Below are 15,695 nucleotides of genomic sequence, written 5' to 3'. Positions count from 1 at the left end.
CTATATTGCCCATCCCTCGACAGCTATTTCACTGTAATGTACTACTGAATTTCTAATTCCAAATGATACAAGGAAGCACAGCCATGAGAAGTGTTGGCAGTGTAATTTAATTTTATTTGTATCATTGGCATTTCATGTTTGGGACGTTGTTTTCTGAATTTATTTTTACTTTTTTTTTAAATGAGAAACATTCCATCAAATGTGAAAAGAACTCCTTCTGTTCCCAATGCGTAAGCAGAAAGCCTAACCAAACAAAAACTCAATATTATAAAGAACAGAAAAATAAAACAAGGTAAACAGTAATACTTGACTTCTGTGTATAATGCATTGACTTAAAAAATCTGAGTCATTCTGTCTGTATAGACAAGTTATAGAGTAGTAACAAAGTGCAGGAAGCAAATTGCTAAGTTGAACTAAGGTTTTAAAATAGAAAGTACTTTAAAACAATACTTTAATACAGTTTCTTGCCATGATTCCATCATGCATCAATACAAATCAAATCCCGAGGCAACCTGTGCCTTTGACAGTCTTTCTGTATCATTATGTAAATAAATGGAAGTAATGATCAAACTCGCAAGAGGGTTAAAAACATTAAGACAAACCATCTATTTATAAAAGAGTTGTATTAAAAAAAAAATTAAAAAAATCAAAGTGCACTGCTGGTACATCTTACTTGAGGCTATTTGAGATGTATCTAACACAGGGGCCTGATCCAGTCTCCAATGATTTCAATGCTTTCTTCAAGCACCAGGGAAAGAAAGAACCGTGCATGTTCTGTTACTGGCATTGCTACGACTAGCACAAAAACTGAAAAACTGTACCAGAATACATACGTAAACATCTTTTGTATGTTGAGGAGGCAAACACTTTTAAATTATCAGATGTGTACAGTACTGGTACTTAATGTTTTGGTGCCAGTACCAGACTGGTCCAGTAATTGACATTCAGATCTATTTCTAATTACAGATAAGGTATATAACAAGAAAGTAAATATTTGGTTATTAATATATTCTACAGTTCAGCAACCCAACCAGTCAGAACTTATCTTGCCAATTTTAACAATCTTCAAACTCTTATCTTCCATTTGTAGATAGTACTGGTCTTTGAAAAAGTAGGTGTACCCTGTGAAGGTAAACAGAATGATACACTCAATCAACTATAGAGCACAAAATCTTTGATCAAAGCTTTTTTGTTTAATTTCACAAATCTTAATGAACTACAGGAGCTATTTCCTGAAATATTTACACACATTAAAAATGTATTTTGTTTTTTTAAAACCACTCTGTGAGCCAGAACTTCCCAGGCAGAAATATTTGCTGGCAAAATTGATGTTGAAACTGTAATCAAGTTGGGACTCGTGAGGTTTGCGATGCTTCCAGATATTGACACTTATCTGAGCAACATAAGAGGCCATGTGGAACCTTGGGCCCAGCTCTCGGCTGCAATTGATAGGATAAAATAAATAAATAAATGAAGATTGGGAAGTGGGGGAAGGAAAATGCCACCTGTTTGTGTCTGTGATCAAGGGAATATCATGCTCTAGTTCTGTCTGTGCCACCAGAGGATGATGCAGAAAATGTGCTGGGTCTGCATGCCTGAAGGGTAGTCAAGAAGTTGGGAGACTTTCAAGCAGCTGGGCCTGGCCTGATCGTGGCCTTTGGCATTAAGACATCCTGTGCCTTAGGTGCTGGAAGGCAGAAGCCACTTATTTGTTCTCTCAAGCTATAAGAGATAAAGAGTTCTCCTGCAAGCTGATTTTCCCCATGCCAAAATTGATGTCAAATTGTCACAGATTCAAATGCAGGTTTTCTTTAGTTTTTCAAAGTGACTCCATTATGGGTAGCTCTTCATTTATGTAACAGCTTGACATTTGTGTAGGAGGTTTCTAGGTCAAAACAGCATATGGATGGAAAGCACCTTAACAAGTCATATATGGCCTTATTATGGCTGTTACTATTGTTAAGAAAATAGAAGGAAAGAATAGGGGTAAAATTCTCCTAAAGGCTGTTTCTTGCCTTCTTAATATTTGCACAGTATTCAGTGTAATGGAAGTAACTGATAGAAATTGATTAAATTGAAATTAAATAAGCTTTGTTAAAAGAGATATTAGGGAAATATTATTACTTGTTTGGATAAAAAAATTCCAGGGGAAGTTGTGTTCTGTAAATGTTTCATTTCAAAAAGCTTAAGCTGTGATCAGTAGGATGTAGTTATCAACTGATGTTCAGTGGAAAAATATGAAGTTTGAATTGGAAGCCTGCAAATCTGAATGGCAATTTGGCTCTTATTTATGGACCAGAAGAAATTGAAGTATCCAGTAATGTCACAGGAGGCCAATAAAAGAGTTAGTGACTTAAATAAGACGATAGCTTACCGCTGTCAGTGAGACCCAGGACAGCATCGAGGTTATCTGGAACTCCGTTCCAAGAATCCGCAATGAATTTTGGGGATGCAAGCTCCATTTTTTTCTTTTCTTCATTGTACCTGAAGTGAATTATATTCATACATTACAAATCTGTACTTAATGTAGAAATTTGACATATCTGTACTTAGTGTAGAAATGTAACTTAATTTTGCAGGGAGTCCTCCTGTGATTGTGCAAAGCAATCCAATGGAAACGATAACTGAGATTGTAACACTGCTTCCATTTCATTGTCCTTACTCCTGACTAACGTTACACCCTGTGAAATCTCTTCTGGAAACGCAGCTCTCACTGAACTGAGACTTTGCTTAGCAAAACATTTTTCACAAGCATAGCTTCAAAATGCCAAATTCCAGGGAGGGCGGCTTTTCAAGCAGCAACCAACATGTGAAGGTTTTAATGTGGGTTTAAAAACAATCCTACTTGAAATTTTATGCTTGTACACCACTTGATTGATGGATTGTTACTAAATTACAAATTACTTTCCTTAACTTTTCATTTAAAAACTCTATTATTTTCACACAGTTCTTTTTCTCTTTGTGACAGTCAATAGATAAAAGCCACGTTAAAAAATATATTCATCTCTTTGAAAACACAATGGTTTTCACACTGTGCTTTGAAAATAAAACCTCATCTGAAGCAAATCCACACAACTTCAATAAATCTTGTAGCTGAAGTCCTGCAGAAGTGAGTGGGCCTGCATGTATCTGCAGCTGCAGATGATCAGGGGTTCTGCAGAAGGTGCTTCCCCCTTTTTCTGACTTAAAGTTTGGAATCGGTGCTGAGTTTGAAAGGTGGGGTTGCCCCAGGGAGCAGTGACACAGGATGTAGTTTGGCTTCCAATGCATACGAAGCCTCAGTCACTCTAGCAGCATCTCTTCAAACCCAGCAGATTTCAGAGAGGTTGTCTGTGGCTAACACTGGAGGGAGGAAAGTGTGTATGGTCTGTATGATCTTTCTGTTTTTGGTCACCTTTCCCTCATTACCACCTGGAGGTACTTGGTTTGTATCCCATGGTACGCTGCTACAAATGAGCAGCATCTTGGTTAAAAATGATTTGTGTAATTAATTTAAATTACTTCCTGTGTTTTCTTTGGATATTTAAAGAAAATCCAGTTACTTGCTACATAGCTTTAAAACTTCAGGTGTGGAACCTGAGCCAGCTTCTCTTCCTCTGCCTCGCATAACTTCACTTTGCTCAATAATATTGTTATAATAACACTCAAACAGCTTGAGGCTGGAGGAAAATCCATTTAAAGCAAGCGTGATAATAGCAAGGAGAGTATTATGGTATGTCACTATTTCGATTCTGTGGCAGAGTCCTTGTATAAAATAAAAAAGATTCAAATGTTATTGAATCTGTTAGATGTATTTTTTCCTCAAATATTTTGATTTCATCTTTAAACAGATACAGATCATCTCAGGTTATTCTTATTTCTTAATAAATTATGCATTTTGCAGTGACTGCAGTTGATAAGGTACTGTGAGAGGAATACAGTCTGTGGCTAGAATGATGAATTACCTGGGGGCCCTGGAGTACAGTTAATCAAAACAATGTTTAATACAGACCAGCAGTTTTGCTAACTCATAGTCTGTAGCTCTTTTTAGGAATTGCAAGTACTGCAAATGACTGTATTAAAACTGCCTGAATTCATTTCACAAGATGATCTCTGCAACATTATAAAGTGAGTAAGATCTTTAGCTTTTAAGTTTTCATTTTTCCTGGAGGTAATGGATAAGCATCTTCAAAGTAATCCCAGAGGCATGGAATTGCAGGGGTTGGAAGGGATCTCAAGAGATCGTTGAGTCCAGTCTCTTTGCTAAAGCAGTTCCTTACAGTAGGTTGCACAGGTAGACATCCAGACAGGTTTTGAATCTCTGTAGAAAGAGATTCCACAGCCTCTCTGGGCAACCTGTTCCAGTGCTCTGTCATAATGTTATGATTAATGGGCAGTTGTGAAATGATATGTTATTTACTTATGGGAATCCCCAGCCAATAGGCTATAAAAAAGACAGTAATCCAATTTGATGATAATATGGAATTAACGTTTATGGAAAATGGACTCAGTTATACTTTCTTTTATATTTCTATATAGATTGTGTCTCAGCAAGGACTCCTATCTTGTGAATCTTTTCATGGTTAATGTTTCTGATTTGTAACTTTTCTCTATGTTGTCAGTTTATGAGTGGTTCAACGTTCTGCCCTTTGCTTAATGGCTGCATTCCTAGAGTGAAGTCCTGTTTCAGGAAGAGATTTCTGATAGTGAATGTTGAAGTTAGTGTTTCTGTTCTGGTCTCACCCTGTTCTGATGGGCAGCACCCAGTTCCTCAAAGTGCCAAAGTGTCTGCTTTTTAAAATGATCTTTTGTGCCACATCTTCCTAGTGATTAAGATACTGACATTTCTTTCCTCATCTCTGTCTGATATCTTTTCTGCACAGTGTGTTTTTGCAGCAGGTTGCTGGCCAGCTCGACTGCAGTCTGGGCGCCCTGAAATACTTACATACTTAGATAAATGTAGTTCAATACCCAGGTTGCTGTATAACCTTAGGCAAGTCCATGCATCTTATTTCCTTCCTTAGAAATAGGCCCTTGCTAGCCTTATTTACCTAAAACATGAAGCCTCTGGTGAAATTGTTGATGGTTATACTAACACAATTAGATCCCATACTGATTAGGGTGTTTAGTCTCCATCGCAATCCAAGAATTCTTTTGATAATAAAATGGCATAAGAGCTTAGTTGATAGTTACATCATATTTTGCATCTTGGACAGTCTTTTGAACAGGAGACCTACCCCAAATACACATGTAAAGACTTTTGTGAATATTTGTGGTCTTACTTGCAACAAAGCTTCCCTGAGATGTACTGGAAACATGAAAAAGATGGCAAAGATGGTCAAAACAAATAGAAGCCTAGATTTTTCCCAAAGTACTAACAGACTTTTTGCGGTTTGTTCAGATCTCCTCAGTGCCAATTCTATTAGTAGACAGATGCATTAGTGACTGGTACATCAACTGCCAATGGGCCTGCAGTCATCTGCAGTGTGTTTTATTAGTCACAGGTTGTTGTTTCTTTCGCATGCAGCGCCTTCAAACCTTTTGGCTTAGTGCAAGAATCCAGTTTTTAGTTTCAGGTGGCTGATGATCACCCCGGTGTTTAGGAAGTCCTTTCAGAGCTTTCTCCCACCAGATTTGGACTGACTGTGGAGACATTGTGCCCCTCTTAAGAGCTGGGACTGACTGGAGTGACTGCTCAGACACAGGGCTTGAGGGGGTAAGTTGTTAGTGGGGGGCAGACTGATATGGACACTCAGATCTCCTCTTGGAAGCTGTTACCTCGATTACATGCTAACCTCCTGCTACCATATGGAAGCTCTCTCTTGGCCATATCTCTCAGGTCAGCATCCTCTCTCACCACCCTTGCTCAGCTCCACTGTCAGTGCTGTCCCAGCAGCCCTCATTTTGAGTTGGCCAGGGATGAAAACGATCAGCTTAATTCTTGTCTCCCAAACCTGAATGTGCATTCAACACTAGAGATATAGTTTTGTCTAACAGCATACCACCCCTTCCATGTCTCTTACTTCCAGTATCTGTCTCCAGAGAAAATATATGTCTTCTTGTTTCTGCCCCAGTTGAAGACTGCGTCAACGCGTTGCACGTCGGGGGGTAGTCCCAGGCTGGTGAGTTTCTTTGGATAGCCCCTATCCAGGTTGCTGGCTGTATAAACCCAGTACTCATTTCCTAAGAAAGGGAAAAAACAAACTGCTTTTAATCAGGCACATAGGAATATTTCTTCTTTTATACTTGGATATGGCAGTTTTCATTGTGCTAACTGTACTACTAGTCTTTGTAGTATTTTTCTGTCTGCGACAGAAAAAATTAAAGTAAATTAGAGTACTAAATTAGAGTGCAGATGTACTGAGATCACAATTTCTGTTTTTGCCTCTCAGTAAAATGTATCATTTCAGTGTGCTTTTGCTTCCTATTTCTTGTCTGTTTCATTTTTCTGAGCTCTGAGCCAAAGAGATTGCCAGATGTACAGCTCTTTAAAAAGAAAGAAAGAAAAAAAAAGTATAGTTTGAGTGTTGTAAAACAAATAGTTACTATTTGGTAATCTGTGTTATCACACACTGTTAACCAGACTTGGATCAACATGGATCAAATGCAGAAACTCATGCTCATCCTGTTTGTTTTCTTCAGCAGTTTTTCTCCTTGGTTTGTTTTCTTCAGCAACTTTATTGAGCTGTTACCAGGATGTTTTTGCCCAGAATTCATATTTGTGTTGTCTTTTTTGTCATATGACACTTTCTAATTTCTCTCCAAATACGTTGTGGTGGAAGAGGTCTATTTCTACATTCCTTACATAGATTTGTAACTTAGTAAATACCTAATAAGATTCACTGAAAGCCACGGAAAGACTGGTTCATGAAAGGAGATTTACTGGATTCTGTGATACAGATAGTGGGAAGGAAAGCATTTAATAGAAGAAAACTATGAAGTGTAGCACTTGAGCTCCTGAGCAGTTGCCACTTCAGAAGCAAAGGAGGGTTCTCACTCACAAGCATTTTGAGATAGTTAAGTTACAGGCCACTTTCAAACCAGTCTTTGACGGTCTGAAGAGTTCTTATTTAAAGCAGGTCAGTTATATTTATTTTCCTGGAAAATATAGTGAAAGGGAGAGAGATGCACATGTAATGGGTTATGTGTAGTATACCCAACTTTTAAAGCATTTTGACTTGGCTGAAATAAAACATCTTAAAGCTTTTTTTTCTCTCATGTAAACTAAAGGAAATAGCCTCTGAGATATATGGAATAGATTACCATTACTCTTTTCCGTCCCGTACAGAAAATGTACAGGAGCGTGGGCCATGTGGTTTTTATATGTTTGGAGATGTTTAGTCATGTTTTTGGTAGATATTGGAGCCTAGTTTTTGCTGGCTCAGTTTTTCATAGAGCCTCCCAGCTCTGCTAAGTTGGCTGGTACAGCTGAAGCATACGTGTGACTCCAGATGGCCAGAGCAGTGCTGCAGTGCTGCCTGATCTCCTCCTCTGGTGCAGGCAGTGAGCACGGCCCCTTTGTCCTCTGCTGGTGAGCCACCAAGGCAGATCCTTGGATGCTAGAGTAGAAGTCAGTGTTTGGCAAAGGAGAAGAGGAGGAGAAGCATGGGAACAAAAGATGTAATATTCCCAAGCAACATGCCCAGAGACAATAGCTTATCGTGAGAGGAAACAGAAAGAAAACATAGGAATGGTTGTTGGGTGGCTTTGTGTATGAAGCAGTAACTGTGGTTTAGACCTGCTTATTGTTGAATGCTTCTTTCTGGGTGCTGCTGGCTCCCTTTTGCTGTAATGGGGGCTGTATGCTGTTTGGAGCCTTTCAGATGCAGCTTTTGTTGCGATGCCCTCAGCATAGGATATTTGATATCTGCCATCCATACCCACTGGCTATGCTTACTCTCAGCAGACTGTTCCCTGGCCCAGTTACAACTCAGAGGAACCTGAACTTCAATGCAGCATTTATGCAAATGCGTAATTATATTTTAAAACTAAAAGCAGTACCTGCAAAAAATATAGCCTTCTCATCCTGAGGGGACTCGTAGACAGCATCGATTTTCTCTGGTAGATCAGGCCAGAACGTAGCAACAAGAAGAGGACCTGTGGGTTTTCCTCGAGGGTTTACAGTCCTCCACATGAATCTGAGCAGAACACAGAATAGTAAGAGGTTTACAATGAACTAATTCACCAGCACATCTGTTTCTCATCATTTCTGGCAAAGGCCACATGTGCATGTATACACGTACATGCACACACGTTAGCAGCAGCACACACTTATAATTGCTTTCCTGCAGTGGCTGCAAAACCAAATCATTTAGAAATGTATTGCTAAAACAGTTGCATAAGTTGCAAGCTGGACTGCAGACTACATTGCTTATGCTGATTGCTTTGGAGTACATGTTGCTTTTTGCATCAGAACAAAATGTATTCTCTGCTTTGATTATACAAATAAACTCATTTACAGAGCATTTAAACTATTAGAGCTCTCCTGCTGTTGTGTGTGGAGCAGATGGATGAGCATTTGACAAAAGCAGAGATGGGCGTTCCATGGATTGCTCTTGCAATTACTATTGTAGTGACTAGAGGTTCAAGTTTAACAGCGGTGTATCAGTCTGCTTGGAAGTGAGCTTGGCAGTAAAAGAAACTGCTAGCTCTAAAAATGCTCATTAGAGAAATGCAGAGGATAATTCATTGGAAATTTTCTGTGTAAGTAGGATCACCGTTTGAGTTAAACTTTAAAAAGCTGTAATTATCTTCAAATGGCAAAGCTTTATGCTGAGGGCCTTTGGTACTCCAAATGGCACTGCCATTTCCTCCTCCACAGAACAAGCAGCTTTTTTCCTCAGCAAAATAGAAGTTTTGCCACTGTCATAAAATGAAGAATCAGCAGGCTTGTGGAATCATTCTTGCCCCAAGCCTGTCGCTATGAAATTCTCAGGTCAAGCAGCTTTCACTATTATTTTGTTGCCAAAGATCAAGGTGCTACTGGCATACGATTTTTTTGCAGAGAATAAGTTATCATTACCCATTCCTAACCAGAATAATTAAACCTTTCAGAACCCTAAGAGCTGAAAGTGATTTATTTATATATTTTAATCCAAAACTTGGAGAATCACTCCTAAATTCGTGTGATAAATTCCTGTGTTTTTATTAACAGACATTTGACTGTGAACAAACAGTATTAGCTAGGACAAATAAATCATTTTGAGATGCATCTGCAAGTATAATTAGTTGCCGTGTACTGAATTAAGATAATGTTTGAAATGAGGAACAGTGCAGCTGGCAAAGTGCATTGTTTTGTTCTCTCTCCATTAAAAATATATATTAATTAAATCAGACATATGGTACTAATAATTAATGTAGTAATAAGTCAACTCACTCTCATTTTGCAAGCACAGATGTATTTTTAGTGTATACAAAAATATATCAGCATATCATAATCTTCTGTTCAGAAAAGAGGAGAAAAACAAGGTGTTTAGTTAATTACTCTTAGGACAGTTTTAAAGTGCATGTGAAATACTGTAAAAGGTGATGATAAAATTTATTTTGTGCATCTTGTTTTAGACAGAAAATTAGATTTAATATGATATAAAATGGAAATCCACATAACGAATGTTTCCAACACTGTATTCATAAAAGCAGCTCCTTTAAGAATGCAGGTTATAGGATTCTTAGTCTAATTCTGATTTATGGCTGAGTCAGCACTAATAATTGCTATCTGCACGAGTTCCAAACTTTTTAGAGCCAATGGAGACTTGAACACAGGAGCTTTTCTTAAAGCACACATTTTGAGGGACTCGTTGGAATGGTGAGGTTTTCTCTTGGAAAGGGAAACTTGGTCGAAGTTGTATTTCCTTTTGTTTTTGGATTGAGTAAGAAGTGTTTTTATTTCTACTCCTCTTATTGAGGAAATGGTGGAAATACTTCTTTGGCTTTCTCATTTCTCTTTGAAAATTGTGAAATGTTTAAATTCATTCATGTTAAATTTTAATATTAGATATATAGACATTTTGCACTTCTTTATGCTCAATATTTTACATTCTACTGTAACACAATATTTGCCATCATTACTTGTACTGTTACTATTATATGCAGTTATATAGAGGGACCAAACTGGTGGGTTGTAGTCAAACATTCTGGTTGCTTTGAAAATACTGTCCCAGTGAAAGGCTCAGTGGTTCTCTGTGTATTCCCATTTGTTTATTTGGTTTGAGATGCCATTTGAAGGAAAAGGAAAAATTATTTTTTGAGAGAATTCATCTGATCTGATCTCCTTTTTTGCTACTTGCCCCTTACGGCTATGTGAGAGCTGGGATCATTTTCGGGAATCATAGAAGTCGCATGACAAAAGAGACATTTTGTTTTTTGAATTCCAAAAGTGAATCATAATGTTGCTTGCCCGATATTTTGAAAGCCGTAAGACTGACAGGCAAATCTGTTCCAGAGCAAAACAATTAAACAATTGTCTGCTTTTGCTGAATGTTAGATCAGGAGTGAGGCAGATGAACAGACTGTCTTGTATTTGCATAGTTCTTTGACCAACTGGATCTGAATGCAAAATGCTTCTATTTTGTTCAGATTACAAAGAGTAGTGAATTGCTCTGCTGATTTAGAAATTGATTTAAAATTGTTCTTTGCTGAATCAATCCTTGTGTGGTTACTGCTTCACAACAGCAGAAGTGAGGTGGAGGTCCTGGCTGAAAGCCAAAGCCCACAGGTGAGCCAAAGGATGCTGTGGAACTTGTAAGGATTATTACTGCTCTGAGAATGTGCTTTTGTTTTTGAAAGCACTGAGCTGAGGTGAATACTTTAGCTCTCTCAGTATGCTAACAGAAGGGAACACTTTTTTTGGCAAACTTGTTAGGCTATGGTACTGAGGCCAGCTCTGCAGCTTACTGGAGGAAGGGTCCAGAGCTGGCTTTCTGTGAAGCTGGCTTTCTGTGAAGCTGGCCTGTTGTTAGAGTGGGACCATTTCTTGGCCAAGCAGGGGCTATTTCTAGCCATTACAGATGACTGGCTTGTAAGGAGCCTGCAGCTGCAAGAGTCTGCTCAGTACAGAAGGTATTGCACTCAGCCCCCTGGATGTAATGAACAAATCCTTTTTGCTTATAGTAGTTGTAATACAAATGGGGAACATTAATAATTCCCAGTTACAATAACATAATCACAGCCTCTGCATTGCTGAAACTGAAAGCATTCAGTAAAGGTTGTTTTTGATTTGTTGACAATCTGTCAAGGAGCAAAGAAAATGTGAGTTTCAGTGTGTTGGTCTGAGATACTTGTATGTTTATATATGCAAGGAAATGATGTTTGATTTGAGCATACACACTGAAAATACACGGTCCTAGATCTTTGGTTGCTTTGGAAGAATGTTCTCAGCAACTGAGGATGAATGAATCAACCAGGCATTGATTTACGGAAGGGAAAGTAGAGCTTTAGAGTATTTCAAGCGCGGTGATGCCAAGTCTCATAGTCTTTAGGAGATGCTCTTCATTGCTGAGCAGCTGGGTAATACAGGGCCTGGCAAAGGCAGTGGAAGCTGCAGCTGTGCAGCTGCCTCGTTTTCCTGCCACATATCAGGAATTTGTTCTTTTGGACCAAAAAGGCCTCTTGTGTCTTCTGCTGTGGAGCCTTTGCACTCATGGAGCCTGTTCTAATCATCAGTGTCTTTGATGTGTAATTATGGCAGCTGTGTGCCACATAACACTATTATTTAATGACTTTGGACTAAACCGTCCAAGGACAGTTTTGCTGGCAGATTTCCATAACTGTGTCTATGTGCACATGGGAGAAAAACAGACCCTCTTTAGACCAGACCATTGTAATGCCTACACTCAAGTTTTGCTTAAACATTGTCTCTGTGAGAGAGGAGGCATTGCAGATTATTGTCACCAGTTCTGGATAGAGTACTTCTGTTGAGACGTGTTCAGATTGGAAATGTTCCCGGAATCAGATTTGAATCTTTTCTCTGGAGTGCAGATTATGTGGAATGAAATAAGGAAGGATAGTGCCTCCACAACTGTACTCAGCTGAAAGTAATGGGATTTCCAGTGCTGAGTTACTATCCTTGTAGAAACATTCAGAAATGTTTTATAGGGAGTGAATCCTTTTTTGGCAGGTAATAGACTGCATAATGCATCTCTTCCATTGCTAATTTTGTGATTAACATTACAGAATGGTAAATCTCTTAAGATGTGGGAGGGGGGTCAGATATTGTGTAAACATTTAGAAGCTGGGATATGTTTCCCAGCTCCTTGAAACTTTTGACCTGGTTGCAACTCTGTAGAAGCCTGCAGAGACACGAAGATTAATTTTAGCTCTCCAGTCTGTAAAATTGGGCTGAAGATACCATAAGAACAGGATCTTTTTTTCTTGAGGTAACTTGCATTTTGCTCAGGTTTTGGTTATGACTAGTACCACCCCAGCTGTCATAACATCTTGGCATGAATATTCCCAGTGCAGACAGAAGCCATAAGTTAAAAATCATTTAAAAATCATTAAAACAATTGAGGTTGAAAGTTCCAGAATCTCAAAGTTCTTTGAGAGTAGCTCTAAGAGAAGATGAATTTATTTCAAAATGATTGCTCATGTGAGCTACCTCATTTGGCTGTAATTACAAACAACCTTTTGGACATGAAGGTGACTGGGAGTAGTCAGCATGGACCAACCTTCTGTGATGAAATGACTGGCATGGTGAATGAGGGGAAGGGACTCCATAAAGGTTTTTGGCACTGTCTCTATTAAGATTCTCATAAAGAAGCTGGTGAAGCATGAACTAGGTAAGCAGTCAGTGAGGTGGACTGAAGACTGGCTGAAGAGCAGGCCCTGGAGGCTGTGATCAGTGGTATGATGTCTGTTTGGAGGTCAGTCGCTGCGGGTGTACCTCAAGGGACAGTACTGGATCTAGCACTGTTCAGCATCTTTGTTAATGGCCTAGATGAAGGGACAGCGTGTCCTCAGAAAGCGTGCTGGTGGTAGAAAACTGAGAGGGCTACCTGGAGCTGTCATCCAGGGGAACCTCAACAAGCAGCAGAAGCAGGCTGACAGGTCCTCATGCAGTTACACAATGGGCTGGGAAGTCCTGCACACTGCAAGGTGTAACAGCCCCAAGCACCACTACTTACTGGTGAGGCAAGGTCCTGGTGAACACTGGTCTGACAGTGAGCCAGCAGTGTACAGGAGGCTGCATTATCTAATCATAACAAGAGAATGTGCCATTTCTTTCTCCTAGGAGTTGATGAGGACATGTTGCTATCTCTGAGCATACAGAAGAAATAAATTTGTACTTAATTACAACTTCCTAGACTCTGGTGAACTCTGATACTTCAGATGCCATCAGTAAGCAATTTATCTCACTTACCTGTCTTTAAAGAAAAATATTTCTCCTCTAATTTGTGCAACTCCATCAAATACAATGTCGTGCTTGCAGAGCTCTGGAGTGACAGGTCCAAGGGTGGGACGTGGTCCTGGCCCTGGTCCTGGCCCTGGTCCGGGTTCCACATCAGGTGATACTTCTGCAAGAGTGAACAGAGGGATGCTGGGTGTTCTACTATGTAATGCAGTGCTGCATCCGTAACAGAGGTCATGAATGATCATAATGAATACAAGGGAATAGCTTTGAGAAAGATTTTGAAGAGCAAAAAAGTCTAATGAAGTCTTATAAAGAAGGGTGGCTGTGTCCAGGTGAGAAGGCCTTAGCTTCCAGTCCTGCCTGAATGTGCTGTGATGCCATTTGAGACACTGCACCTAGCTGTTTGTCTGTCTGTTTAAGTGAAAGATCCAGGGTTGACTATGAGTTTGAATGTTAACATTACATTTTTTATTATAGTGACTTGTAGAATGAAGAGAAATGCACCTTCAAGTCCTTCTATTCAGAATTCTCTGCAACTCAGCTGAGAGAGGCATCAAAATGGATTTTTCTTCTTTTTACAAGTGCTAATATTTTGCAGATTATAAAGATGAATTTTGAGTAATTTGTGTATGGTCCCTGTGTCTTTAACACTAAGGAAAACGTGCTTTTCAGAACATGCTCTTTGCTGCCTGGTTTGTTCTTTACTTTTTGTTGTTATGAGGCTTACCCTAGACATCAGACTGATCAACTTTGTTAAACACTAATGTGCAAGTGGCTGATTTGAGGTAACAGTAATGGAAGAATTATTTTTTTTCCAAACAGTTATTTTATATAGAATGCAGTTTGTCTAAGTATTATTTCAAAGTGTTATTAAAAGAACCATCATAGTTTTGTCTTGGCTTTTGATGTAACTGGAGAGCACTGGGTAAAATTCTGAGCTCTATCAATGACATGCTGGGTGAGTTCAGAAAATTCACTTAACCTTGCCCACGTCTCAATTCTCAGTGTTAATTAAAGCAACTAAGAACAAAACAAGAAAAGAGTTAAATCTGTTTTTTGGCAAAGAAGGTCTCATGTGGAAATCATTTTGATGTATCCTTATAATAATTTCTGAGGTCCTGAGTGCTATGCCATGTAGTCATAGGAAGGTATCCTGGTAGAAAAGCATGAAGTGCAGAAAGAGAAATGAAATGCATTTTTCTAGACTGTTTAATTGACTGTAGGATATTTTTGCCTCCACAGGGAGGAAGATGGATAAAAGAAGGGCCTTCAATCATAATTATTTCTATGCATTTTACTAAGTGTCTGTGAGAAAAGTAATGAATTTTAAAGATATACCAGCATAAAAGTACTTATCTGTGAGCCTTCCAAATTTGTTTACACACAGCTGTAATCTCCCACACATTATCTGCAAATGTTATTGTGACTACATAACTTGAGTAGCGGGAAGTCAACGTGAACTCTTTTCCAGCTGGGACAGGAAACAAACTCTTGCCCTTGTGGGGAAGGGTTGTGAGCCAGGAAGATCAGGGTTGTGTAGACAAAAACACCCACATCAGATATTTCAAGATAGAGGAAAACACAGCATTTCATTGTCCTGGAAAGCCATTTGTCAGGGGGGTTTGGAGACTCTTGTTATTGCAATAAATTTAATGACTCCTCATCCTTAAATTGTGATATTTGTTTAAAGTAAGACCCCTGGTAGTAATATGGAGCAACCAGGGAAAGAAACAGAGGAAGTTTCTGGCATTTGTGGTATTGTGCATTGTCATCTACTGCGAGTTCTGAGACCCAAAACTCAACCTGTGCTCCATACATTCCTGATGAATTCTGCTGATGAGGGACAACTTACCATATAGCTCCTGGATCCCCTTAATGTCATCCTGAGAAAGTCGGAAGTTCTTGGTGTAGGTGTAGATTGGTGCCATCAGAGCTCCGGGGTCCTCCGAGTGCTCTAATCCCATAGCGTGGCCAAATTCATGCGCAGCAACCAAGAAGAGACTGTATCCTGGATAACACAGCAAGTTAGTATCAGCTGCCTTGTATCTAAATAAAAAGGCACCAAGCAGGTTAGTCTCTGTTTTGTTTTCCTCGCCATTTGTCAAAAGTCTCCCAATCCTAACCAAAATAGTTAGCATTTACAGCCTCCAAATATGCATGTCATACATAGATCCAGAATGGTATTTCAGGAGAGTCTAAAACCTCTTCTACAGCTGATGTTGCTGGAGTTTTGCATGTATCTTTGAACACAGTCAATCTTAATAACTCCTTGAAACGAGAAAGTGTAATAAATAAAATCGTACTTTTTAAGCACAGAAGAATTAAACTTGCAATCTAAATCCCAAATCATGAAAGTCTCGAACAGGTC

General features: G+C 39.1%; 1 protein-coding gene across 1 annotated transcript in view; it reads right to left on the bottom strand.

The window, feature by feature from the left end:
- Positions 1–88: 88 nt before the first annotated feature.
- Positions 89–15,695, bottom strand: part of MMP2 (matrix metallopeptidase 2) — a 35,160-nt gene continuing 19,553 nt past the window's right edge. Inside the window, exons 8-13 of the mRNA XM_048958918.1 lie at positions 15,180–15,335; positions 13,337–13,490; positions 7,981–8,117; positions 6,003–6,162; positions 2,375–2,484; positions 89–1,122 (exon numbers count right to left, since the gene is read on the bottom strand). Coding sequence (XP_048814875.1) covers positions 1,019–1,122; positions 2,375–2,484; positions 6,003–6,162; positions 7,981–8,117; positions 13,337–13,490; positions 15,180–15,335 — 821 coding nt within the window. The 3' untranslated portion in view covers positions 89–1,018. The remainder of the gene's footprint in view (positions 1,123–2,374; positions 2,485–6,002; positions 6,163–7,980; positions 8,118–13,336; positions 13,491–15,179; positions 15,336–15,695) is intronic.

The sequence above is a fragment of the Lagopus muta genome, chromosome 12 (assembly GCF_023343835.1).
Source record: "Lagopus muta isolate bLagMut1 chromosome 12, bLagMut1 primary, whole genome shotgun sequence".
NCBI lineage: Eukaryota > Metazoa > Chordata > Aves > Galliformes > Phasianidae > Lagopus > Lagopus muta.
Note: the sequence above shows the minus strand (reverse complement) of the source record. Positions and strands in the feature narration are given on the sequence as shown.